The 24,975-nt window shown below is 40.7% G+C and overlaps 1 protein-coding gene across 5 annotated transcripts in view; it reads right to left on the bottom strand.

Annotated features, from left to right (window-relative positions):
* LOC103732999 (decaprenyl-diphosphate synthase subunit 1) overlaps positions 1-24,975 on the bottom strand; it is a 240,760-nt gene that overhangs the window by 184,290 nt on the left and 31,495 nt on the right. For all 5 annotated transcript variants that reach the window (XR_003849344.1, XR_003849346.1, XR_003849345.1 and 2 more), the window contains 3 exons: positions 6,074-6,145; positions 4,684-4,771; positions 1,249-1,541 (listed from right to left, as the gene is read on the bottom strand). Coding sequence is in view for 2 of the 5 variants with exons in the window: in XM_029562923.1 (XP_029418783.1) it covers positions 1,249-1,541; positions 4,684-4,771; positions 6,074-6,145 (453 nt within the window). In the remaining 3 variants the exon portion in view is untranslated. Of the gene's footprint in view, positions 1-1,248; positions 1,542-4,683; positions 4,772-6,073; positions 6,146-24,975 lie in introns of those variants that run through there.

Raw genomic sequence — 24,975 nt, 5'->3', positions numbered from 1 at the left:
TTCATACCACTGGTTCTTAAAATGCTTTTGAATGCCAAGATGCTTTAGGACACGGAGGAACTCTGTAGGTCTCCATTTGTGCATCCAACTTTGTATTTACTTTCAAGGAATTCACACCATGAAGTCTTGAGGAACCCAGAGCTGAGAGCTCTGTTAATCACCAATTTTCAGAGGATTTAGTAGAACAGTGAGTGTGATGGAGTATGGTTTAGCATTGGATTTATACTTAAAGTCTTACTCATTCAAAACATACTGTAGGAACTGGCAGTTCACTCATAACAGCATAATCAGTGTTGGAAGTCATAGAACATTGAGCTGGGTTCTTAGTTCGAAATATTTTTTAAGGGGCCCACTTAAGAGAAATTTTTCAAAGTGCTATTTTTACTTTTTTTTTTTTGAGGGACATGTGAGTTAACATGCCAAATAGTGACAATCTAAAATTTTCAGTTATTTTCCAAAGTTCAGAACTATAACTATCAAGAATTCATTGCCTATCTGCCTTTACAACACCCTCCCCAATTAAGACATCCCAAGTGATATATTTATCTCTCTTTGCCCTACTGACCAGGGCTTCCAGAGACAACATGATTCACCTTAGTGCAACTTAAGGCATGTTCAGTGAAGACCTGTTATTTTCTATGTTCTACACTGGTACCAGGGAAATGCATAAATTAGTTTCACAGTCCATGCAAGGTTAATAAAACATGTCCCTCAAAGTCTGAATATTGTTAAGGAGTGTGTGTATGCCAATATTTCTTTTAGCCAAACTATGGTAATTACTACATTTGGCCCTATACGTTTAAGCCATAGCCAATTGCTCTAGCTTAAATGTCGCCACCAAAACTCATGTTGAATTTAATTTTCATTGTGAAGCTGGGGCCAAGTGGAATCTTTAAAAGGTGACTGAGTCATGAGCAGAAAGTCCTTACTATAAACCAGATAGATACCAGAACCAGACTCTCGTACTTCCCAACCTTTAAGCAAAATAAACCTCTATTCTTTCTGCATTACCCAGTCTACAGTATTCAGTTGTAGCAACAGAAAACAGGCTGAGACAACACCTTGTGTCTTGTTTATGGAAGGCTTGCTGGGTTTGCAATAAACATATTGAACACCCTTGAGTATTTTTCTTAGTATCTTAGAGCCCCAGCCACACAGACTTATGTATGTAATTGTCAGTTCAGAGAAAGTTCATAATGAGAGGCAGCAGAGGTCAATGTTCCACCATCTTGGGCTCTACATACTTACCTGAGAGAGAGGCTCAGGAGGTGGTGGAGGCAGTGGAAGGTCTAACATGGGATCTGCTGGTGGAGGTGGTAAGTCATCCTCATAGGGGCTAACACTAACTACAGTGGTGTCTGCTCCATAACTAAGTGAGGCTGCACCCCTGCAATCTGATGCCTCGGGAGGGGTGGAGTGGTGCTGATTCTGAGAAAATTCCTTCTGGGCCTGGATTGTCCTCTGCTCAGCTTCACTTATATCGGCCACCAAATCTGCCATGAGGGCATCTAAATCTTGGTCTTCCAGTGCATTTAAGGACTCTAGTAAAAAAATCACATTAATGATTTAAAAATCTCAACTATTTGCATCTGGAAAAACTGAAAATAATTTTAAGAGCAATATATTCATAGATGGTAATAATTATTTAACTTGTATTATATATATGTATCTATACATGTTAGAAAAGGTTGAAAATATTTTTATGTAGCAGCATGCGCCCAAGTACAGAGACACCCCCAAAAATTATTGCTACGTTTATTCAGCGCTTAATGTGAGAAAGTTTCTAACAGCAAAAGGAGACATCTCACACGAGTTATAAAGTTACGTCAGAGCTCAGGAGAAGATGCCTAAGTAGAGAATTCTTGAATATTTTAGTGCAAGAGCTTAGGGCTTTGGAAAAGTAGGGGAGGAGGAAGTGGAAATGGATGGAAAGTGAGCTTTCCCTAGGTATCTGGAGGATACAGCATGATTTCTGAACATTTTTATAAGCAAGTGGGTTTCAATCAGCTGGGTTTAATATTATCTTTAGGGAACACATAACTTCGATAAGCCCTCCAATTCAACCATAGCAAATCTTATTCAGTAAAGGTGTTAATGAGTGAAAAAAAGTGAGATTAAATAGTAAAAATTTTATGAAGGCAGTGTGATGGGTGAACTTTCATAAGGAAAAAGAGATAAGGAGTTTTAGTGAGATGGGAAAGAGGCGAGCTCATTAGAATTTCTTCTGAGTGTGAGATTGCTGCATAGATGTTACAACGTATGCTACAGCAAGTTAATCAGACTGCCTGGAACAGAGGAAGGGAGTGGTGTTGGTGAAATGTTAGCAGAGTGCACTGGTGATCAGGCATCTACTGCATGGTCAGTGGAGCACAAAAAGGGTGGGCAGGATGGAAGGGACCCATGAGGAAGAGGATGCTAGCTGCTCTGTGCAGAATGAGCCAGAATGAGGAAACAGGAGTGGCAGAAATAGAGCCTCTGTCGTAATAAGCAAGCAGAAAACACTGCAAAATACTTTATTGCCAAGCATCATCAATCGGAATAAGAGCTGTAGTGCACAGAACTCATTACGAGGTTTGGATCATCCGAACACGTGAAACAGGTTTCACTGTAAACTGTTTTTGCATAAAGTAATATTAAATTGAAATGCTTTCAGAGAAAAGATAGAACTGTTTTAGTCCATTTATAATTTACTAACACAATCACATTTTGGCTGTTGATGCAAAACTTTCAAATAAATATTAAAAGCACAAATTATTATTATTACATAATTATACTTTCACAATAAAATCCCCATAAGATACTTAAATTACTATCTAAAGAAAATTCAATATATCAAATTATTCATTGAATATTCATCTTATTAATACATTAACATAGAACTCAGGATTTATTGATTTATTAAATATGTTAATACAGATTAATTAATATTTATTAATACAGAATTAGACGGTAAGGAATCTGGAATGAGATAGAAATGGATTCAATTCTGAAGTCCTACACTTTCTCAATGATTTTGGGCAAAATTTTTTTTTTTTTTTGGTCTTTTTGAGGCAGGGTCTCCCTGTAGCTCCAGCTGTCCTGGAACTCACTATCTAGACCAGGCTGGCCTTGAACTCACAGAGATCCACCTGCCTCTGCCTCAAGTGCTGGGATTAAAGGTGTGTATCACCTCGCCTGGCTTGGGCAAAATATTTTTAATTAATTTTATCAACTTTTTAACATGACTTCTTCCTAATCTAATTCTCAACAAACGTAATTTTCCATGAATGTTAGGAATTTTGGTGGTGCCACCCTATCCTGAAGGTCGTCTGCACACGTCTGTCCTGTCTTCTCGTTGCTCTGCCCTAACATGAACATGTTTAGAGATTTCAGGACTTCTTTATGGTTGATAACAACAACTGACATGCTGACTAAATTTAAATCTTAGAGGAACTGATTGTAAAGCACTCATGTGAAGCACTCAGGAGGCAGAGGTGGGGGATGTCTGTGAGTCTAAGGCCAATCTGGTATGTACACAGTAAGTTCCAGGTCAGTTGGGGGTTGCCTAGTGAGACCTTGTCTTAAAAAAAAAATGGAGAGATGGCTCAGACGTTAAGAGCACTCATTGCTCTTGCAGAGGACCCAGGTTTGATTCCCAGCACCCACATGGTGGCTACAAACTGTCCTTAACTCCAGTTCCGAAGCTCTCTTCTGACCTCTGCGGCATTGCATGGCACGGGTGCACTCACGTACATGCAGGCAATACACATAAAATAAAAATAATAAATAAAATGTTTTAAAAAAGCACTCATTTGAGCCCATACATCTGTTATGTATGGCTGTCATAATTCTACAAAAGTGTACCACTTTGTGGAAACTTCGTGACCGCCACTATCTTGGTTGAAATGACTGGCGGGAATAAGTTTATGTGGTAAATAGAGGAGTGCACAAAAAAGACAATGCCTGAAAGAAGAACATTTTAATTCATCAAGAAATAGTCATTGGTGTTTAATGGACCATCCAAGAACACTGAGAAGAACAGAGGCAAAGGAGCTCGGTGAGAAATGCAAGTAAAGCCGGGAACTCCAGACTTCTGCAACTGGGCTTCTCTGTGACTTTGTTTTTCACATTAGGCACTGAGAGTCTTGGGCAAATCTTTTTCGGGAGTTCCAGTGAGCTTTACTAATTCTGAAGCGATGACTTCAAGATTCAATATCGTTTCAATAGTATGCAAATTAATGGTTATCTCTACACTAAATTGAAGAGGTCTTTCTATAAAATAAAGCTTCAATTCTAGGGAGAATTAAAAATTTCAAAAGAATAAATTTTACACAAATATATATTATTTGTAAATTAAAATACAATATTTTAAATACGGTGTACTTTGAAGTACCTTGAAGGGACATTTCCTTACTAATGTTTTTTTAAATCACTCCTTAGTAATAAGAACCTCTCATTACTTTTTCAAAGGTGAGGTTTTTCTGAGACTGTTAAATGGAGGATGGTGTTCCCTTTCAATATAGGCAAAAATAGCTAACTGACTTTCTTAATTCAATCTCAACATAGCAAAATACAGTTCAAAATCCAGGACTTAAGCAATATTTATCCTGATGTTCAATTCCCTTAGTCATAGTCAGATTATAGTTCCCTGCAGATTCCAGTCATTCTGATTTCAAAGTGCTTAAGAAAACAAGTTGTGCTTACCATTTAAATCCTTAAAACCCACACTGTAGTTAAATTCCGCTCTGGGTGGTTTGGGATCAGGAGGGGGAAGAGTGTCGACTCCCAAACTCTGTGAAAACAGATCCCACAGATTCTGTGAGTTACTCACAAGGCACCATTCCGGCAGCACACTGCCTTGGTAAGCCAGAAGCCACTCATTACGTACACATTTTCTCTCCAAATATATTCTGAAAGAGCGTGTTCTTGAAAAATGGTTTATGAGATTTTCTCCCTCAAGAAAATTTCAAGTTAAAAAATGATAAAAACCATTTCAAAACACGCTTGTTGGAAATGGTGAGAATGGAATAATTTTTATGATCAACAGAGAAACTGTTGTAATGATGAAGGCGTGAACTACATGTAGTTTCAGAACGACTTAATCAATGACATCAAAGAAAGAAATGTCTAGTCATTTGGAGAAGAAATTCTCCTATAAAGAACTTTCATCAGTTATTTGTTTGCCCAAGGAAGTTACTGTTCTGACCTTCCCAATGCTGACTAATAAGTAAGTTTGTTATTTTCAGCGCTGGGAATTGAAGCAGTGCTTTGTGTATGCTAAGTTATTGCTGTACCACTGAGCTACATTCCCAGTCCACCAGTTCGGCTTTTGTGGTCTCTGTTTATTTTTGATACTATAATGTCATTATTTATTTTCTTACCATGCAGAAATTAAACCATTTTACATTTAAAGATATTTAATCTTTTTTAGCTTATGTGTGTTCTATGTTGCTTAGAGAGGCCATCTGCATTTTAAGATTATAAGCACTTTTTTTTTTCTGTGTTTTCTTCCCTTTCATATGTTTAGATCTTCAATTCATGGAACTCATTAGTGTGTAAAGTATGAGACAGAACTGCAGGTTTTAACAGATGCATTATCCCAACACCATTTGTTAAGTTACTGGTTTTAAAATTTTTATTTAGAATGCCACCTTTATCAAGGTATGGGAGAGAGGGAGAGAACATGCAAATAGGCACAGTAATCACTCAGAAATTCAGGAGAAAAGTAAATTGGGGTTCTTTGTACTATATTTTCAACATATGATACTGTCAATCTCTGGCTCTTGTCATATAGAATATAATGCAGAAATTCCCCTCCCTCTCCCCTAATTTGCAGACCAAGAAGAGTTTTGGGGGTTGGAGAGATAGCTCAGCGGTTAAGAGAACTTACTGCCCTTGCAGGGGACCCGGGTTTGGTTCCCAACACCCGTAAGCACTTACAATTGTTTGTATCTCTAGATCCAAGGGATCTGATGCCCTCTTCTGACCTCTGTGGGCATTGTCTGTACCTGGTATATACATATACATATAGGCAAACACTTGATCAGGTAAAGTAAAAATCAGTAAGTCCTAAAGAAAAAGAAGAGGAGCTTACCTGGGTCAAGAGGTCCATCTCTCCCAGCAAAGTGCTGAACATTTGGTCTATGTCTTCATTTGACTCCCCCATCTGAAAAGGAAGAAACCCAGATGTTAACAGTCTTCAAAAGCTTATTTGGGGATAACTGCTGTGTCTTTCTTTTCTCCAGGAGCAGGTAATCTGTGAAGAGAACACTATACGGCCCATGTCTGACTGGCATCCAATTTGCATAGTTCAAGGTTTCGCTAAATCTTGGAATGTGCTGCAGTGCAAAAACTGAACTCTCTCTTTCCAGCCTAGCTCTTTTCCTTGGGGCCAAGTGAACAAAGTGGGCATCGTTCTGGAATTCACCTTGTCATTGGAGACCTTATTAGAAAAGGAGAAAGTCACACACCACTTCTGATGTCTCCTTTTGACATCAACTTGTTAGGAGAAGTGCCTAGATTAGTGCTGCACACCTGAGTGTGTCTGTGATGGTACTTCCAGAGATGACTTGATTGCTACATACTACAGTGGTGTTTTGGGGAAGTGGTGGAAAGCAGGAGGTAGGGTCTAGCTGGAGGACGTCGGTCACCGCGGGTGTCTCCATAGGGGCCTATATCTCACCCTGGCTTCTTCCTGTTTCTCTTGTCTCTGCTTCCTGTCCATCAAGGAGTGAAAAACCTCCTTCATGTTTCTGTCACCATGCCGGTCTGCCTGAGTGTGCAGGGTGAAAAAACTGAAGTCTCTGAAATCATGAGCCAAAATACATTTTTTCCCTCCTTTTGAGTTTTTTTTTTTTTTTTTTTTTTTGTCAGATATTTGCTCACAGTGATGAGATAGCTAAGATACCCCCCCATCATGTCAGAGGGTGGAGGATTTTACCTCCACTTAAAAACTTATACTAAAATGTGATTGCATTTTTAAAATTAAAATTAACATTAAAATTTTATCTGTATGCATGTACTGCCTGCATGTATGAAAGTGCACCCATGTCATACAATGCCCTCGAAGGTCAGAAGAGGGCATTGGATCCCCTAGGACCGGAGGTATGGACAGTTAGCTGTCATGTGGGTGCTGGGATTCGAACCTGGGTCTTCTGCAAGAACAGCCAGTGCTCTTAACTGCTGAGCCATCTCTCCAGCCCCCTGACTGCATTTTCAAATGTCTGTAATTAAACATATTTACCAAATTGTTGCCTGTTTTATAAATATATCTATGAAATAATAACAGATTTTGGTACATTTATTTGGAAGTACTCAGAAATGAACACTTAGAACCAATGGCCACACAGTGAAGTAAAAAGAGTAAAAATAAACCATACTTTACATGTGTACCTTTTTAGAGAGGAAGTACTAGGTTTGATAAAATAGGGCAGAGTACCTCAGAAGGTGTGGATAGCTGCTCTCCTTCCTCGTGGCTTTTGGCATTGCTCAACTGGCCAATGAAGAGATAAGAACAGTTCTCCATCTAGTACCTATTAGCAGTGCGTAGTCTGGCAAAGGGAATGAAATGCTTCACGTGGAAGATAAGACATTCACCCAAGACTATTTCTAAGGGCCCCAAACCTCTAAAACACTGTAAGACTGATGCTAATTGTAGTAGCAACAGTCTAGTGAGGATATAGGATCAGTATATATTACAGTCAGACCTACATATCCAGGTTCTCGGCCAACCACCAGACAGAAATATTTGAAAAAAGTTCTGTATTGAACGTGTACAGTGTTTTATCATTTCCTGAACACAGTTTAACAACCGATGTGATACTCTATGTAACAACCACAGATGTTTTGTGTGTCAAGGACAGACTACATAAACCACCAGTGGTCCCGATATAACATTGCTTGGTCATGCTATAGGCATCTTTGATCTCATGACAGTGAAACTGCCTAAACCTATCTCTACTATAAAGTGACAGGTGACTGTAATGACATGGTGTTATAGGTAACCTCGAGATGACTAAGTATACATACTATACACAAATATAAGGACTTGCGTAGCCTTGGGTTTAGGAGTTCACAGAGGTTCCTGGAACCAGCTCCTGTAGGTATTTTGGGATGGGTATATTTCAGCCAAACAGTACTGACTTGAGTATCATACATATGTGCTTCTGTTTTTATTTGGGAACTATATATTTGATTGTTATGTATTTGCTGTCTGGCTTTAACAATGGTCAACATATAACATATCTTTTTTTGTTTTTGTCTTTTTTGAGAGAGGGTCTCCCTGTAGCTCCAGCTGACCTGGAACTCACTATGTAGACCAGCTGGCTTTGAACTCACAGAGATCCGCTTGCCTCTGCTTCCGGAGTGCTGTGATTAAAGGTATGTACCACCATGCCTGGCTTAAAAATTTTTAAATATTTTATTTTTATTGTATGAGTGTATTGCCTGCATGTGTATAAGTGCACCTATGTTATGCAGTACCTGAGGAGGTCAGAAGAAGGCATTGGATCCCCTGGAACTGGAGTTATGGACGGTTGTTAGCCACCATGTGGGTGCTGGGATTCAAACCCGGGTCTTCTGCAAGAACATTCAGTGTTCTTAACTGCTGAGCCATCTCTCCAGCCTTAAACAATTATTTTTTTTCTATAAATAGTTTAATATGCTAGTCTAGAAGATTAAGATTTTGAGTGCTTTTATTAGTATATAGTGTATTAAATTTGCAATATTTCAATAAAATTTAAAAATCCCAATTCATGAAAATAAAATGATGTAATGATGACAGTAACTATAATACACATCAGCACTACCTATGTTGCAAGAACTCGTCTATATGCCTGTAGCAGGAGGCCTCCAAAGATGGCATGGACCCAGAGCCCTGGGATTCAGCAAGAACTCACTTCACTTCTTGGTCCACAAATAGCCCGCCAAAAGGAGTCCACGCCTCCGTACCCTGCTCCAGAGCCCAGTGACTGCTGACAGACTGCGTGGCGCGGACTGATCAGAAAACGATATGCCGACTAAAGGGACTTGGGGGCGGAGAAAAGGGAAATAGAAGGCGTGCCCCCTCCTGCACTAAACGAGACTGCAGCACCTCGCCTAGTGCTTGCTTCTACCAGACTCCCGGGGTCTGTGTGTCCTGACTCTGCGCCTCTTGCCCCCACCTAATCGGCAGGGGACCCGATCCAGGGTAGGGTCTTCACAGTTGGCCTGAGGAGAACCTGCAACATATGCCAACGTGGATATTATGAACACTTGGAGCCCAGGACAGCATTAGAAGAGATAAGACTGCAAATATTGTTTTAGGGACTATCTTCCAGGTATCTATGTGGAAAGGCCAGTGCCTGATCTTTTCAAAGTATTCACAACAGTAATTTTGGGCTTATCACTTAGAAAGTCTGACAAAGGAACTCTCTTTGTTTAACTTCCCACTCACTACTTTCTCCTGCTCCAATCTGAAGAAGGAAAGTGATGTTCTCTTTCTTGTGACCTACAAACCTCCTCTTCCAGAGCTACAGTTACTGACCATGTTCACTAGTCATTTCAAGTGGTAAGTTTCATGTTTTGTGTGGGTGGACAAGTGACTTGCTATGAGACATGTTAAATTTCCAGATTGCCCATTCTGGCTTCCAGTGGAAGACGTCGTAAAGCTTCCCCCAGAGGCCAGGAAAGAGGCTTTTGTTAGAGCGAGAGCAGTTCAGATACTGTGAAAAGCGAGAGGAAGACACAATGCAGTCAGGCATGCACACAGCAAGCATAAGCCTGCCACTCAGTGGAAGCCTAGGGTCCCACCCCTGAAGCAGGCAGGTGAGCATCCACACGCATAAGGGTCAGGTAAGACAGATACCACAGAGCCAATCCATATGTGCAAGTCTGAATCAAGCAGGAATCAAACTGTGTTGGTGAAGGATTATGGGAGCTGCTTTGTGTGAACAGCTAGAAGCAGGGAGGAGGTGGACCCTGCCTCTGATTAAAGAAGGGATTCGACATGAAGGTTCGTTTCCCCGGGGTTTACCCCCTCCAAACTTTTTACAGTGCCAGAATCATGGCTTTCTGTCTGCTCTGGATGTGGTTCTTCCCTAAAGGCGCACATACGAGACACCTGGTTTCTGCTGCAGAGATGCTGAGGTGGTGGAACTTTTAAGAGGTGGGGTCTGGTGGGAGATGTTTGCATCGAGGAGTGTTACCTTTGGAAGGGATCAATGCCTGTTCCTAAGAGTGGATTAGTTCTCTTGAGAATGAATTGTTACAAAGTAAGCTCAGCTGTGTTGACAACCCTTCATGTCTCCTGTCTCACCATGTGATGTATTCTGCGTATGTTCTTAACACTGTGATGCCATCCACTGTGAAGCTCTTGCCAGAACCAGGCACATGCCATTGCCATGATCTTGAATGCCCATAACTGTCAGATAATATGTTCTGTTCTTTGTAAAGTTCCTAGACTCAGGTATTTTGTTATAGCAACAAAGAAGTCCCAATATGCTTCCCTTCTTCAAATGTCCTACAAAATGGTAGAAAGTATTCAAGTGAATAAAATATCCATGTTCTTATAGACTCTCCAGAAATAGTTAAGATGCTATTCAAAATCTTAGAATGAATTTTTCATTCGTTACTTTGATGAGGAAAATTTAGCAGAATAAGCAACAAAATCACACAATTGCCCATGTGAAGTTATTTTTAGTAGAACATTGTGCAGTATAGTAATGTGAAAAAGTAAAGAAATCCTTCAGATGAGTTACTATTGAAAGGGAAAATGAAGAATAAATACTGTGAACTTATTGCAGAATTTTATGAGATAAAAGCAATTATTAAGAGTAGAAAAAATAGATTTTCTGGCTGACCTATGCTATAATTTCTTGCCCACGTTACAATGAACTTACATGAAACAATGATGAAGGTAGTAGTAAGAATTCCACCACCCACATGTTCTCTTAAACCAGTGAGCTTGAAAAAGCTCTAGAATAATGAAAAAATATAACTTCCAGGAGTCAGAAAAACCCATAAAGCCTAGAGACTAGTTTCTCAGCCAGCACACACTACTGACTCACAGTAGATTAGGGACGTGACGGAGTGTGTTAGTCACCTAAGATGGAAATATTTCAGAAGAGCACATCCTTGTGACCCACTGTAACTCTCCCTAGGTTCGTCTGACAAACCTTCCCCTGCTCCTGCCCTTTCATTTCTTCCCCTAAATGTCTATATTTGACTTATCAGACGTCACTATCAAAATTGTGCTGGAAATCTATAGTCATAAATAAAATGCTTAATGAGTTACACTCATTGCACTCTTGGTATATAAAACATTTATGAAAAGGTATTACTATGTTGCCTATCTGGCCTTAAACTTGGGATCCTCCTGTCTCAGCCTACAGAGTGTTAAGGTTTTAGGTGTGCCACCATGTTGGCTAAAGAAAGAGCTTTCTTTTATTAGCACATATATTTTTAAATCTGTAAATTCAGTTATCTTGCATGATTACCAAGACTGTCTTAATTTTGGAATGAACAGTCAAGAGTCAGATATTTCATACATTACACACAAGTATGAGGAAACAGGGCTGGGCCTGTTAATATGTGTGGTACTTTCTAAAGGTCAGGGGCAGACCTTGCTTGCCCATGATGCTATTTGGTTATTATTTGGGTTAGTCGCCAAGAGCTGGGGTGGAGGAGCAGTAGTGAGGCAACATATTGCAAAACAAGTTGTGTTCTCATCATGACTGGGTGGAGTTAAAATCTTTTCATGAGTATGTCATTTCTGGATTCTTTTTGTACCCCCACAAGAATATCAAATTGCTGATTGAAAGAAAATTCGAATACTACTTTATCAGATAGATTATGCTATTTTTCTTTCCTGGAGAAAGGTGGAGGGTGGGACACAGAAGGAGAACATCCAGGCTAAACACTGCCCTGCATTCCCTGAGCACCAAGGGCATTTTCCTAATGATCACTGTTTTCCCAAGGCTCAAAACCTAGGCTTCAGTTTTTAACCCTTATTAGTTTCACTTTTTCACATAAATAAACTTCAATCACATAATTTGAAAATCTACTAAGTACTGTAATATATATGTTCAACAGGGCATATATTTATATTAACCTCACATATATAATTCAGATTGGATGCTGGTTTCATTGCTTTTTAGATTAGAAATTCCAGTCCTGATTTTGGAACAAGACCAGGGCAGCCATTAATCTCCCTGTGAGGGAAAAGCCAAGTCAGTGTCCTTCAGGCATCTCAGTCTAAGTAGCCACAACTCACTGTTCCTTTCTTCTGTATCCTTCCCTCACACACCAAAACTGGTGAGTGACCATTCGTCAGTCTGATTTAGAGACTGGTACAGTCTTTTGTTCTTCCCATTTTCCCATTCATTGACTCAGGAAATCCTGACAATTTTTCCCATGGAGGGTTTCTCCTTTCCTTTATGCTTACTGCCTGGCCACGGCTGAGACCTTCATCTGCTTATCAAGCCTCTAGCCACCCTGACTTCCTGGTAATTCTCACCAAACCACTACTGCTAATTTCATATACACATGTGAACTTGTCACCTTCCGGCTCAAATACCTTCCATGGCTAAGCATGATGAAGTGGGCATTCCTGTGTTTAATGTGTCTCCAGAACCTTTCAGGATTTGCCTCCACCTGCTTCTCAGGGTTCAACTCTTGCCATTCAGGACCCTCAAAAATCTGTGAACATGTGAACAGGTTCTCTTTGTCTCTGTATATGCTGTTTCCTAGGAATAATATCCCTGTCCATGTTTCCTCCATAAAATTCTAGTTATCATTCAAAATCTAGCTTTCATGTTGACTGTTCAGCTGTCATCATTCCCAGTAAACATTTGCTATCCATTATCCTGGGCAAACAGTAAACCCTGGCCCCAGCAACTGCCTTGATAATGTATGCAACCTCCCTTGTCTGTACAGTGAGAGAACGATAGTATATAATTCACAGGGCTGCTGGGACAGTCACATAGAGTTCACAGTACTGGCATAAGCCCTCAACGACAGCATTTACAACAGCACCAGGCTTTGCTACTGTGTTAGAATCCCTTAGAGGACTGGAAACTAAAAGTTAAAGTTAAAAAAGATTCGAGGCTGTCATTGAAGATCAGAGCGTATTGATCTTTGTCTTCCAGAATGCTGTGTTGGTTAACTAACTTCCCAGATCTGGGGACGATCTGGGCTAGAGAGCTCAGTTCACAATCTACACAGAAAGCTTTCTGTCCCTTGACTTACCTGCCTGATAAGGTTCCTACTGTAACACATCAGAGATGTGACATGCCAGGGCTATGACTATTAGAGCAATTAAACAGGAAGTCTGCTTTAAAAAATTTAAATTTGGTGCTGGAGAGATGGCTCAGCAGTTAAGAACACTGGCTTCTCATACTGAGGACCCAGATTCAGTTCCCAGCACTCACATGGCAGCTAACAACCATCTGTAGCTCCAGTTCCAGGGTATTTGGTGTCCCCTTCTGACCTCTATGGGCACTGCATGCATGTGGTGCACTTACCTACATGTAGGCAAAACACTCATGCACATAAAAATATATAAAATATTTAATCAATTAAAATTTCTGTTTGAATGTTTGTGTGAATGTATGTCATATGTGTGCTGGTGCTCACACAAGCCAGGGGGACGCTGAATCCCCCAGAGCTGTAGTTATAGGCACCTGTGAGCAGCCTTATATGGGTATTGAGAACTGAATTTGGGTCCTCTGGAGAAGTCAGTGCTCCTAACCACTGAACCATTTGTCCAGCCCCAGACAGTTTGCTTTAACTGCTGTCACAGATACATGCTTGTTTTCAAGCCAAAAAATTAGTTGTTTTAAGAAAAACTCTAAGGGCTATCATGCAACTTGAATGGCATTGCCAATGGCTTTCCTTCTTTTCTAAGCTAATCTGAAGTCAATCAACACTATAAGTAAAGGTTCTTAACTGTTCTTTTATAAATTAGTTACTATACTCCCAGTTTTTAGGAGGCTCCATGACAGGAGGACTACAGGTGCAAGGCCAACCTGAGTTACACGGCTACACCCTGCCTGTACTCCCACGAACAAGTAACAAACAAACTGGCTGGGTATAGTGGTTTATACCTGTAACCTCAGCACTCAGAAGGCTAATTCATTTAACTCCATAAACAGACTTATCTTACAAAACGAAAATGTAGTAGCATAGTTATATAGTAATAGATCAGGTTGTCAGTGTTATTTTACTGATTAATATGGAATATTTTCACACGTGTTTTTCTGTCAACATAAAGTTACGTACTTTGTGCTTGTGTTGGGCTTTGAATTAGAAGCTAAATTATGTGTGTATATTTCCTGTTTTTTTGTATTTTTGTTTGCTGATCTGTAATAATATGCTCAAACCCTTCTTTTTCTTGATTTTTTTTTTTTTTGGTCTTTTTGAGATAGGGTCTCTCTGTAGCCCCAGCTGGCCTGGAAATCACTACGTAGACCAGGTTGGCCTCAAACTCACAGAAATCCGCCTGCCTCTGCCTCCTGAGTGCTGTCCTTGAACTCACTGTGTACTCAGATATGCTTTCTTGAGCTTATCATTCTCCTCCCTCAACTCCTAATGAAGGATTACAGATATGTACCAATGTGCTCAGCTCATATATTCCTTTGTTATAGCATATATGTAAAAATTACTTGCTAGGAGCTAGATTTTGAGCACAATAATATTAAATTAAGGAATTTTGATACATTTAAAATGAAAATATTCATGAAACATTTCATATTTTAATTGAAATATGTAATAAAATTTTTTTGGAGACAATGCCTCATGTAGTCCAGGCTGGCCTCAAACTTGCTGTGTAGCCAAGAATGGTCATGAACTTCTGATCCCCGACTCTACCTCCCAGGTGCTGGGATGACAGGTGTATACCACGATGCCTGATTTATGTGATGCTGGGGATCCAATCAAGGACTACACAACGGAAGGCAAGCACTCTGCTAGCCTGCAAGCACTCTTTAGCACTCCACAAGAACTCCAGCTCCAGTCCAAAATGTTTTTATTGTAAGAAATTTTCAGAAAACAATAGAAAAGGTAGAGTGGTCTCCATTTAGGGTTTTTTTTGGGGGGGGGGCGGTCTGTAAAAGAATGATACAAGTTTTGCTTAAAATCAAAAGGTTGTCAAGATTTTCCCCTTCTGATTGCCAAATTTTGGCTTTATAGAATTGATGTACTTAGTAGCAGCAAGCATTAACCAATGAACAAATGTTATTTACATGTTCATAAAGGAGCTTATCTGCCCAAAAGCTGCTTTCTGGTATTGCAGATTAATTATCAGGAGCTTGTGGTGTCTAAGCTAACTGGAGTGGTTGTAAAGCCCATCTTTTGAGCTCTGCTTTTAGCTATGCTGTCTTTACTTGGACTGAGGTTCTTAAACCAGTAACAGGATGAATGTAACAACTAAGCAAAGACAAAATGCTAGTGGGGCTTTTTAAAAGGACCAATAGATGATGTGTCAAAATGACTTTACAATCATAAGTTACAGTTCAGGCAGGTGAGAACTGGTTTTTAATATTTCCTTAGAATAGTTACAATCTGTCTACCAAGGAGAAAGCCCCACGTGAATAGCTGTGGGTAGGGGAGAAATCCCCCCACTCAGTCTACCTGCCTGACAGGGACAAAAATAACAGCAAGTAGCTTAGCTGTTCTCATTAAATGCCAGGATGTTTTCTGGTATCTTACATGCTTTGGAGTATTAAGGCTGCCCTTATACCCTAGGTAGAACACTATTTCTCCCACTTTACAAAAGAAAAAACTGAGCTACCCAGAGTTTAAGAAATGTTACACAACTTGCCAATCAACAAATATGTATTACATGGTTAAAGGTTTAAGTAAACCTCTATAAGATTTCCTGTGTGGGTTTTCTCCAACTGTAACTCTCTTTATCACATTCCAAGTATTAAGTATTTAGAATGCATCTACATATCATCTTTTCATTTTGAAGATGTTAAAAACATGGTTGTGGGCCCAGGACGCCTCCTCTGTGCTTGGGAGGCAGAGGCAGGTGGATCTTTGTGAGTTCGAGGCCAGCCTGGTCTACATAGTGAGTTCCAAGACAGCTGGGGCTACAAGAAGACTCTGTCTCAAAAAGACAAAAAAAAATTGTTGTATTGTTTGGATTGAGGCTTCTTTTCTCCCTTACATTACAGAAGAGCAGTATTTTCAGTCCATAATTAGCCTGCCAGCCCTGAAATATAATTAGAATTAAGAAGAAGCAAGGTTTAAAAATCTGAGGAGCTCTTAGCATCAATGTATTTTCCTGGTTTTGTTACTTTTATTTCTATTTTTTCTTTTGCTGGTTTCGAGCTCACAGTGATCTACCTGCCTCTGTGTCCCGTGGGCTGGAATTAAAGGCATCATACTTTGCTTGTTATTTTTAAATTTAAAAACTAACCAGCTGGTGATAATTTTTCAAGGAACAGAATGAACATATTACAAGGACAGGTTCCAAAGAGGAAAACATTTAAATACATACATGAAATTGTGTATGGTGGCACATGCCTGTAATCCCAATATTTAGGAGATGGAGGCAAGGGATTTGTGATTTGCGGTCAATCTGGGCTGCAGAGTAAGTTACAGGTCAGCCTTAGCTACATAGTGAGACCCATTCTCAAAAAAAAAAAGTGCATGAGTGGTGTCTCACTTGGTATAGAATATGAATCACAGAATCCAGACAGTAATAAATGCTGGCAGAAACTAGTTTTTATGATATAATGTGATTGGGAAAAACTTACAGTATTAAAATCCATCAGATTTCTTCACTACAATATTTTTTCAAAATGCAATGAAAGTTCTTCATGAAGAGGAAGTGGTTCACAGACTAGCATGGTTTAAGGTTGTTACAAAGTATGGGGGAGGAGGGAGGAAGCCAAGGGTAACGTAAAACAGGAAACAGAAACATCTCTAAAATAACGTGTAGGATAAAATGAATTCAGCTTGGCAAAGAGCTAAGGCAAAGAGATTTTTTTTGAGGGGAGGGTGTACTTGACTGGCTTTGCACAGTATGCATGAGGCCAGTGAAAATATCTTAAGAGGTTACTGGTATTGGACAGTCACTGGACAGTCACTATGGTCATAAGATCAACATTGACTTAACAATAATTAGTCACAAGGGAAACTTTATCAACAGGGAATTTGTACATAGATGCATGGCCATGTACTAAGAACATCAGCAGAGAGAGAGAGAGAAAGAGAGAGAGAGAGAGAGAGAGAGAGAGAGAGAGAAGAGAGAGAGAGAGAGACAGAGAGAGACACAGAGAGAGAGAGGGATAATACATTTTTTAGAAAGGACAACTTTTTTTTTTTTTTTGAGATGCCTGGCTATGTAATTCAGGTTGGCCTCAAACTTGAAATCCTCCTGCCTCGATCACCCTACTGCTGGGATTAGAGGTAGATACCATTATGCCATGAAGAATGACTTTCAAATGTACTTATTCCAAAATTGCCTTAATTTTGAGTGGCTGCGAGAGAGGGCATTCTGCCAAGTTAAACTTCATAGTCAGAAAAAAGAAAGATGACTCAGTAACATCCCAAACACTCAGCACAACTCAGAAGTCAAACAGCACATCATACAGGGAAATCAAGGCCAGGCCAAAGGACCATGATCCCATCCTCCCATCTGGATGGCTTTTCTAGATTTCTAGGAGACAAGTTGTAGACTAATTTCCTTTGGATATAAGGAGGGTGAGAAGAGCCTTCTGAGTCTTGAGAGCATAAGTTCCCCTTTATTCTATTTTTGAGTGTCTATATAAGGAAAGGAGAACTGTTTTGTATTTAGGATCTATTATGACATAAAACCAAATTGATAACATAATTTTGGGTTTTTGGGGGAACAAAAATAGCAAATATTTATTGACTTACTTTGTGGATAAACTAAGGGCATTAATTTTTATCACCCGAACTCCTGTGAGCTGTCACACACATTCACTGGTTTGGGCTTTGGCTGTTTTCTCTTGCATCTACTCCAATGGACTTTTGTTTCTATCTGTCACTGTACTATTATTTTTATATTATGTGTAAGAGTGTATTGCCTGCATGCATGTAAGTGCACTCGTGTTTGGCAATGCTCGGGGAGGTCAGAAGAGGGCACTGGATTCCCTTGGAACTGGAGTTACAGACAGTTGTTAATCACCATGTGGATGCTGGGACTTGAACCTGGATCCTCTACAAGAGCAGCTGGTGCTCTTAACTGAGCCAGCTCTCCAGCCCATAGGGTACATTCTTTACTTGGTTTTCCTGACAGTTTTCTTCCTTGCTTTTCCTCCCAATAGACATCAATTTACCCTGAGAGCAGGGGGCTGCTTGCTTGACCTTCACTTTACCCAGACTTTATCAAGAGCCCGACTATGGTGAATCCCATGGACACTAAACCCCATCTTCCAACCCAGCTATGAGAGCTGGGTTGATACTACATGGAATCATCTTGTTCTAGGCTTCATAACCACATCTTCTTGTTCTGGCTAGCAGTTGTGTGTTGGGGGGGCCAGTAAGAGATAGGAATTGATTACTGTGTGGTGTCAACCCAGCTGTCCAGTTGCTGTCTGGGCCCTGGGAGCTGGGGGCACCCTGTCATGTGTAGGGAGAACTAAGGCTGTGGTTCTCTCAGGTCTTGTTTCCAAGCAAGAGGTACTGCCAGAGTCAAAAACCACAGAGGAAGTTACAAATGGCCTCATCATGGAGAGACGTGGCACTAAAGCACAGCTTTTCTGAGCTATCAATCATCAAAACTAATTTTTCACTGGACATTGTGAGGTATGCCTTTAATACCAAGACTCAGGAGGCTAAGACAGGTGGATTACTATGAGTTTAAGGCCAGCATGGGCTACACAGTGACACCTGTTGTAGCAGCAACAACAGCAACAACAAAACCCAAACAAGGATTTTGAGCAACCATGCTGGAGGAACAATTAGATCATCTCTCTCTAACCTCCATTGAAAATTGTATTTCAAACTCGTCCTCACAGGAAGAAGCAACACAGTTAAAACTGTAGGAAGCATATATCAAACAGTTGATGAGTAGTCATAAAACTAAGAATGCTTGTGATATTTATAGCACTTCTCATGTAAAACATTGATTATGTGTTACAATTTCCTTCTTGCTCTAAATAAATATTTGGGGGCTGGAGAGATGGCTCAGCGGTTAAGAACACTGGTTGTTCTTGCAGAAGACCTGGGTTCGGATCCCAGCTCCCACGTGGCAGCTAACAACTGTCCGTAACTCCAGTCCCAGGGGATCTGACGGCCTCTTCTGACCTCCACCGGCATTCCGCAACACAGGTGCACTTACCTACATTCAGGCAATACATGCATACACATAAAATAAAAATATTAAATAAAAAAATGAAAAAATAAATATTTGCTGGTTTTTGTGTTGGAGATGGAAGCCAGGGCCCTGCATATGCTAACATGAGCTTATCACTGAGTTTAACCACATGCCCTAAGTATTTACTTGGGTTCTAATTTTTCATTCATAATTTGTAGTTTTTCAAACAGCAAAGACATGAGCTCGAGTTCTGTAAACCTCAGCAGCCTGCCCCTTCACCCACTCTGGGGTTGTGCACATCCCCCCCTGAACTCCATTTCTTCTCTCACCTCAGTGCACGCGTGTGTGCCACGTGGGCTCCTGCTGATTGGTGGCCTGATACGTGCTGCCAGCGCCCACTGTGTATCACTAGACCACATTTCTCTCTGTTCCACAGACTCAACTATCTGCTCAGCACCACCTTGCTCCCCATCTGCCCTCTGCCTCACAGATTTTTATCTCTTAACCTCTCTGTTCACAGGGGCCTCTCAGATGTTCCTGGAACACTGTAAGCACCCACAATGCATCTGCTTGGCTCTCTGTCTGAAACACCTGTTTCTCACTTACCTGAATAGCTCTCTCAGTGCCCTGAGGACTTTGTTTAAATGATCCTGCACTTGTGAGACTTTGGCTGACCTAATTCAAAATCAGTTCTTTCCTCCCACCCTTCTCTTCCCTGTCGATATTGTCTCTACTACGCTACTAGAAGGAAAGCCCAACAAGGGCTGACTGTTTTACTTACTGTGGGAGTTCCCAGTAGATAGAGCAATGTAGACATAGGCTAGACACTAGGTGAATATTTGTTAGGTGAATAAACTGAACAGTTTGTTCACTCAAGCTCCCTGAGGGCAGGGGTCTGGTTGCCTTATTCAATGGTGTGATTCTATGGCACACAGTGCCTACCTTGGTCATGGAAGGTCTTAGATAAGTTAACAACTTAAGGGAGAGCAATAGAAGAGAAACAAAAAGAGGACAGGCCAGGTGTAGTGGTGCATGGCTTTAATTCCAGCACTCAGGAAGAAGAGGCTGGTGGCTCTCTAGGGGTTTGAAGCCAGCCTGCTCTCTGTAGTGAGTTCTAGGCCAGTCAAGGCTACATAGTCAGACCCTGTCTCAATCTCCCACTCCCTAGAAAATAAGAGATAAATTTTATCATTTTGTTGTTTTGAGAAAAGGTCTTGCTATGTAGCCCATGCTGGCCTTGAACTCACGATCCTCTTGCCTCAGTCTCTGAGTGCTCAGATTACAGGCCTGAGCTCCCTTCCTGCTTCTAATTCTCATACTGTTCCTCTTCCTTTTTGTTTTGTTTGCTTGATTCAATTATTTCTTTCTCTAACATTTCTATTTTGAAAATATTTTAAGCTTTCAAAAATGTAAGAATGGGGCTGGAAAGATGGCTCAGTGGTTAAGAGCACTGACTGCTCTTGCAGAGGACCCAGGTTCGATTCAGATGGTGGCCAACAACCGTCTGTAACTCCAGTTCCAGGGGATCTGACACACTCTTCTGACCTCCATGGGTGTGGCACAACATGAGTGCACTTACATACATGCAGGCAATACACTCCTACATATAAAATAATAAATAAAATATTTTAAAAAGTAGGAATAATGAAATAAATGCCCATATGACCTTCACCAGCTTCACTCATTATTTTCATTTGCCAAACTGGCTCTGCTTTTGTCTTTGAAGAACAAGACATTCTCTTACCCAGTACAGTTAGCAACCTACAATAGTAGGATGATGACTAATCTTAGTTGTCAATGTGACACACCTGGGAAGCGGGACCCTCAGTGGAAAAAGTGCCTCCACCAGATCGGCCTGTGGGGACAGGGGGCATCTTCCTGATTGCCAATTCACGCGGGAGGGCCCAGCCCACTGTGGGCAGTGCCATTCCTAGCCAAGTGGGCCTGGGCTGTATAAGCAAGGAGTTCAATGTGAGCCAGGGAGCAAGCCAGTAAGCAGTGTTCCTAAGTGGTTTCTGCCTTGAGCCTTGGCTTCCTTTGATGACTGGAGGTCAGCAGAACGCAGCACCATGCTCTTAGATTTCCAACACTGTGAGCTACACAAACTTCTTTAGAATTACCCAGACTCAGCATCTTGTTCTAATAGCTGAAAATGCAGTAGTACAAAGGGTGAGGAGTTGAAAATACTTTGGCCTCCAGTTTTACAGTTTTCTAATGCAAGAAAGATTTCCCTGTGTGACTAGTACAATTTCCCAATAGCTAAACCTGGGAATACTAGGATCAACTGGCTTTTTAACTTCCAGGATTGCAGAGGGGGCTGTTTTCTAAAGATTCCTAACAATTAGGAGTCATCTACTGTTGGAATAAAAACTAGGCCTGTCCCCCAAGTTTTGGCAATTGTCACTAGGCAGAATATATTTTCCAAGCTTCGTAAGAAAGCAGCAGACAGTCACTACATACTCAAACTAGCATTATCTCCAGTCACTGAAGGCTCTGCTACAGTACTGCACCATAGGACTGGTGGTCATTTTTTAAAATAGACTTTTTTGTATATGTATATGTATATGTATATGTATATGTATATGTATATGTGTATAAGGTGGGTTTGTGTGTGTGCACACATCTATGTCCCTGTGTGTGTGTGTGTGTGCGTGTATGTGTGCAGGTGTGCACACCTCTATGTTCCTGGAGGCCAGAGGATCAGGTGTCCTCTATTGCTGTCCTCCTTATCTGTTTGTGGCAGTGTGTCTCACTGAACCTGGGGCTCATATTTTTCAGCTAGACTGGCAGCTTGCAAGCCTCCTCTTGTCTCTGTCCCCTTCAGTGCTGGGTAATAGGTCTGCACAGGGTCATATTTATATGGGTGGTAGGATCTTATTTCTGGTCTTCATGTTTGTGGAAAACTCTTAAGCACCAAGTCATCTCTCCAGCCATCTGATGACCATTTTATGAGTTAGTTTTGGTTGCAAAATAAACCTATAGGTTCCTGCAGAATAGCAAAATCACTGAAACCAAAAGGTAAATATTAGACAACATATATTATTAGTTGAAGATGTTTTCATTTTAAAATTGTGTGTGTGTATGTGCATGTGTGTGTGCCTGTGCTCCTGATGTGGGGGCAAAGGTGTGACATGACATGTGTGGGGTCAGGCGCAGCTTTATGGAATTGGTCTTCTTTTCCACCTTCATGTGGGTTCTGGGGACAGAAGTCAGGTTGCCAGGCTTTTGTGCCATGTGTCTTTATCCACCAAGTCATGTCACCAGCCTGTTTTCAAATTTTGATGCTTCTGAAATCAGGAAGATTCAGACATCAGAATATGAAATTTGTCAACCAGCAGCAGGAGTACCTATGATAACATTTCCTTAGCTATTTACATGGGAACTGAGTGGAGCAGAAGAGGCCCATCATCTGCTATTCATTTGACCTACTTGCATTGGGAGTTGTGTGTGAGAGTCAGCTTTTAGTTGCTGCGAAAAAAAACACCTGCAATAGTCAACTTAATAAGGGAAAAGGTATATTTTGGCTTAAAGTTGTAGAGATTTCCATCCAGGATTGCTTGGTCCTATTGCTTTTGGCCTGTGGTGGCACTGTATAGCATGGTAGGAGTGCATGACAGAGGGACCTACTTATGTCGTGATAACCAGGAAGCAGAGAGGAGAAGGTACAGGGTTTCAACATCTCCTTCAAGGGCACACCCTAATGACCTAACTCCCCACAGGCTGTACCTGCTAAAGGTTCTGTGTCCTCACAGCAGTTCCACAGGCTTGGGCACATGGGCCACTGGGAGGTGCTCACGAAAAAATGATAACTGCAGTAGAATACACAGCTCCGCCAATAGCTTCTGTTTGGAACCAAAATCATCACTTCAAAAGCTTCAAATGAGAGTCACAAAGATATGGCAAGGAAATGCAAAGATCCCAATCAGGAAAGACTGCTGTTTACAGGCTAGGTGAGGCAATCAAAGCAGAAATCTGGGGCTGGAGAGATGGTTCAGGGGTAACCACTGCTGGCAATTCCAGTTCTGGGGAATCCAACACCCTCTTCTGATATCCAAGGGTATTACACCCACAGCTGCACTTACATACATGCAGGCAAAACACTCATAGACATAAAAAAAATTAACAAATAAAAATTAAAAACAGTAGAAATCCCCAAGCATTCAAATTGTAACTTTCACAGTTAAGAGCGATTGGTGTGGCTGATTTAATCTATCATAAAAGGGTATATGTCAGTACCAAATGCTTCTGGATTAAATTCAAGAGCAGTACTTAAACTACCAATACCTAACAGTGACACAAAACTCTGTATTTGATCAAACAAGAAATATAGAAAATACGTGACATTCTTTAATAAGCCTAAAAATCACACGGTGGATCTAAAGATTGTAAGGCACAAAACTATGCCTGGTGTGATAAACAGCCAGTCAGTGTCTTGGAATGGTTGAGGCCTGTGGTGGCATAGTATGTCCTGAGGGAGTACAAGACAGAAGAGGCAGGGGAAACTGGACAGAGCCCAAGCAAAGGGAAGGTTCCACATAGCATCTTTAGAGTCCCAATTTGAAGAGGCAACCATGCTTCATCTGTACTAAGAAGAAATGATACATAATTCCATGATGTTATCTCTTTAAATAGTTCTGAACATTGAATTCAGCTTCTGCCTGTCTCAAAAGGAAATTAAATGTATTAATGAATTAAATCTGATAACAATGTCAAATGTTCTCAAGATGAGAGCTGAAAAAATGACCTTTGGCCTTAAGTGCTCAGTTCACCTTCCTTGTCATCTGTGGAGTAGTGCTGAGGGTGGGGATAGAGCACCTGCCAAAGTGATTGGGGCAGGGGATGTAGCTCAGTGGTAGAGCACGTGACTAGCATGTGTCAGATCCTGGGTTCCATCCCCAGGCCAGCCTTAAAAAGTGAACAGAACTAACACAGGCGACTTTCTGAGAAAGCAGGTTCCAATACCACAGCAACTGTGAAATGCTTTCCTCTTGATCATCCAGAATTTTTCCAGTTATTTTGTGATCCCAAGCATCTTTCACACACCACTTGATAATTTTCTTCTATTGTTGGAAGCATGGAGCTTGCCCATCTTTCAAGATGCTGTGATCTGAGCCAGATGTTTTCATGTGCAGGAAAGTTACATGTGACATGGTTTAAGGGTAAAACTGAAAACATCAACCACATCTTGCCTTTGTGTTGGAAGAGGGATTTTCTGTTTCTGTTGGTCAATGTTCTGCACCTGGTACGGAAAATCCTAAGGATTTGGGGCTATTGGTAACAATAACAGGCAAATGTGGTAAACTCTGCATTAGTGAACTGGGCCACTTCTTTTTTTTTTTATATATTTCTCTTACTTATAAAGGCTACCTCTGTGACAGCTGGTTCATCCAAAATGTGCTCATGTGATACATGCCATGGAAAAGGGAACCTGGTGGTATGTTTTATTGTCCTGGGGACTGGAACCCAGGCTCATGGACACTAAGCACATGTTTCTCTACCACTGAGGTCCACCCCTAGGCCCTCAGCCACAACTGAGTTTTAATTCTTTTATTTAGTAAATGTTTCTTCTTCTGCAAAGGTACTATTGACAATATTCTCTCATTTTGAGATAAGAGAGGAATTGAATCTCTACTTTTCTTTGTTCTAGGTGATTCATTCCTTAAAATTTAAAGAAGGCGCAATATTTTCTCCAAAATTATCATCTGTTAGGATTGTAATATACAGTATGGGGG

The sequence above is a fragment of the Nannospalax galili genome, unplaced genomic scaffold (assembly GCF_000622305.1).
Source record: "Nannospalax galili isolate Female #2095 unplaced genomic scaffold, S.galili_v1.0 scaffold14, whole genome shotgun sequence".
NCBI lineage: Eukaryota > Metazoa > Chordata > Mammalia > Rodentia > Spalacidae > Nannospalax > Nannospalax galili.
The sequence above is the reverse complement of the archived record's forward strand: the minus strand, read 5'-3'. Positions and strand labels throughout refer to the sequence as shown.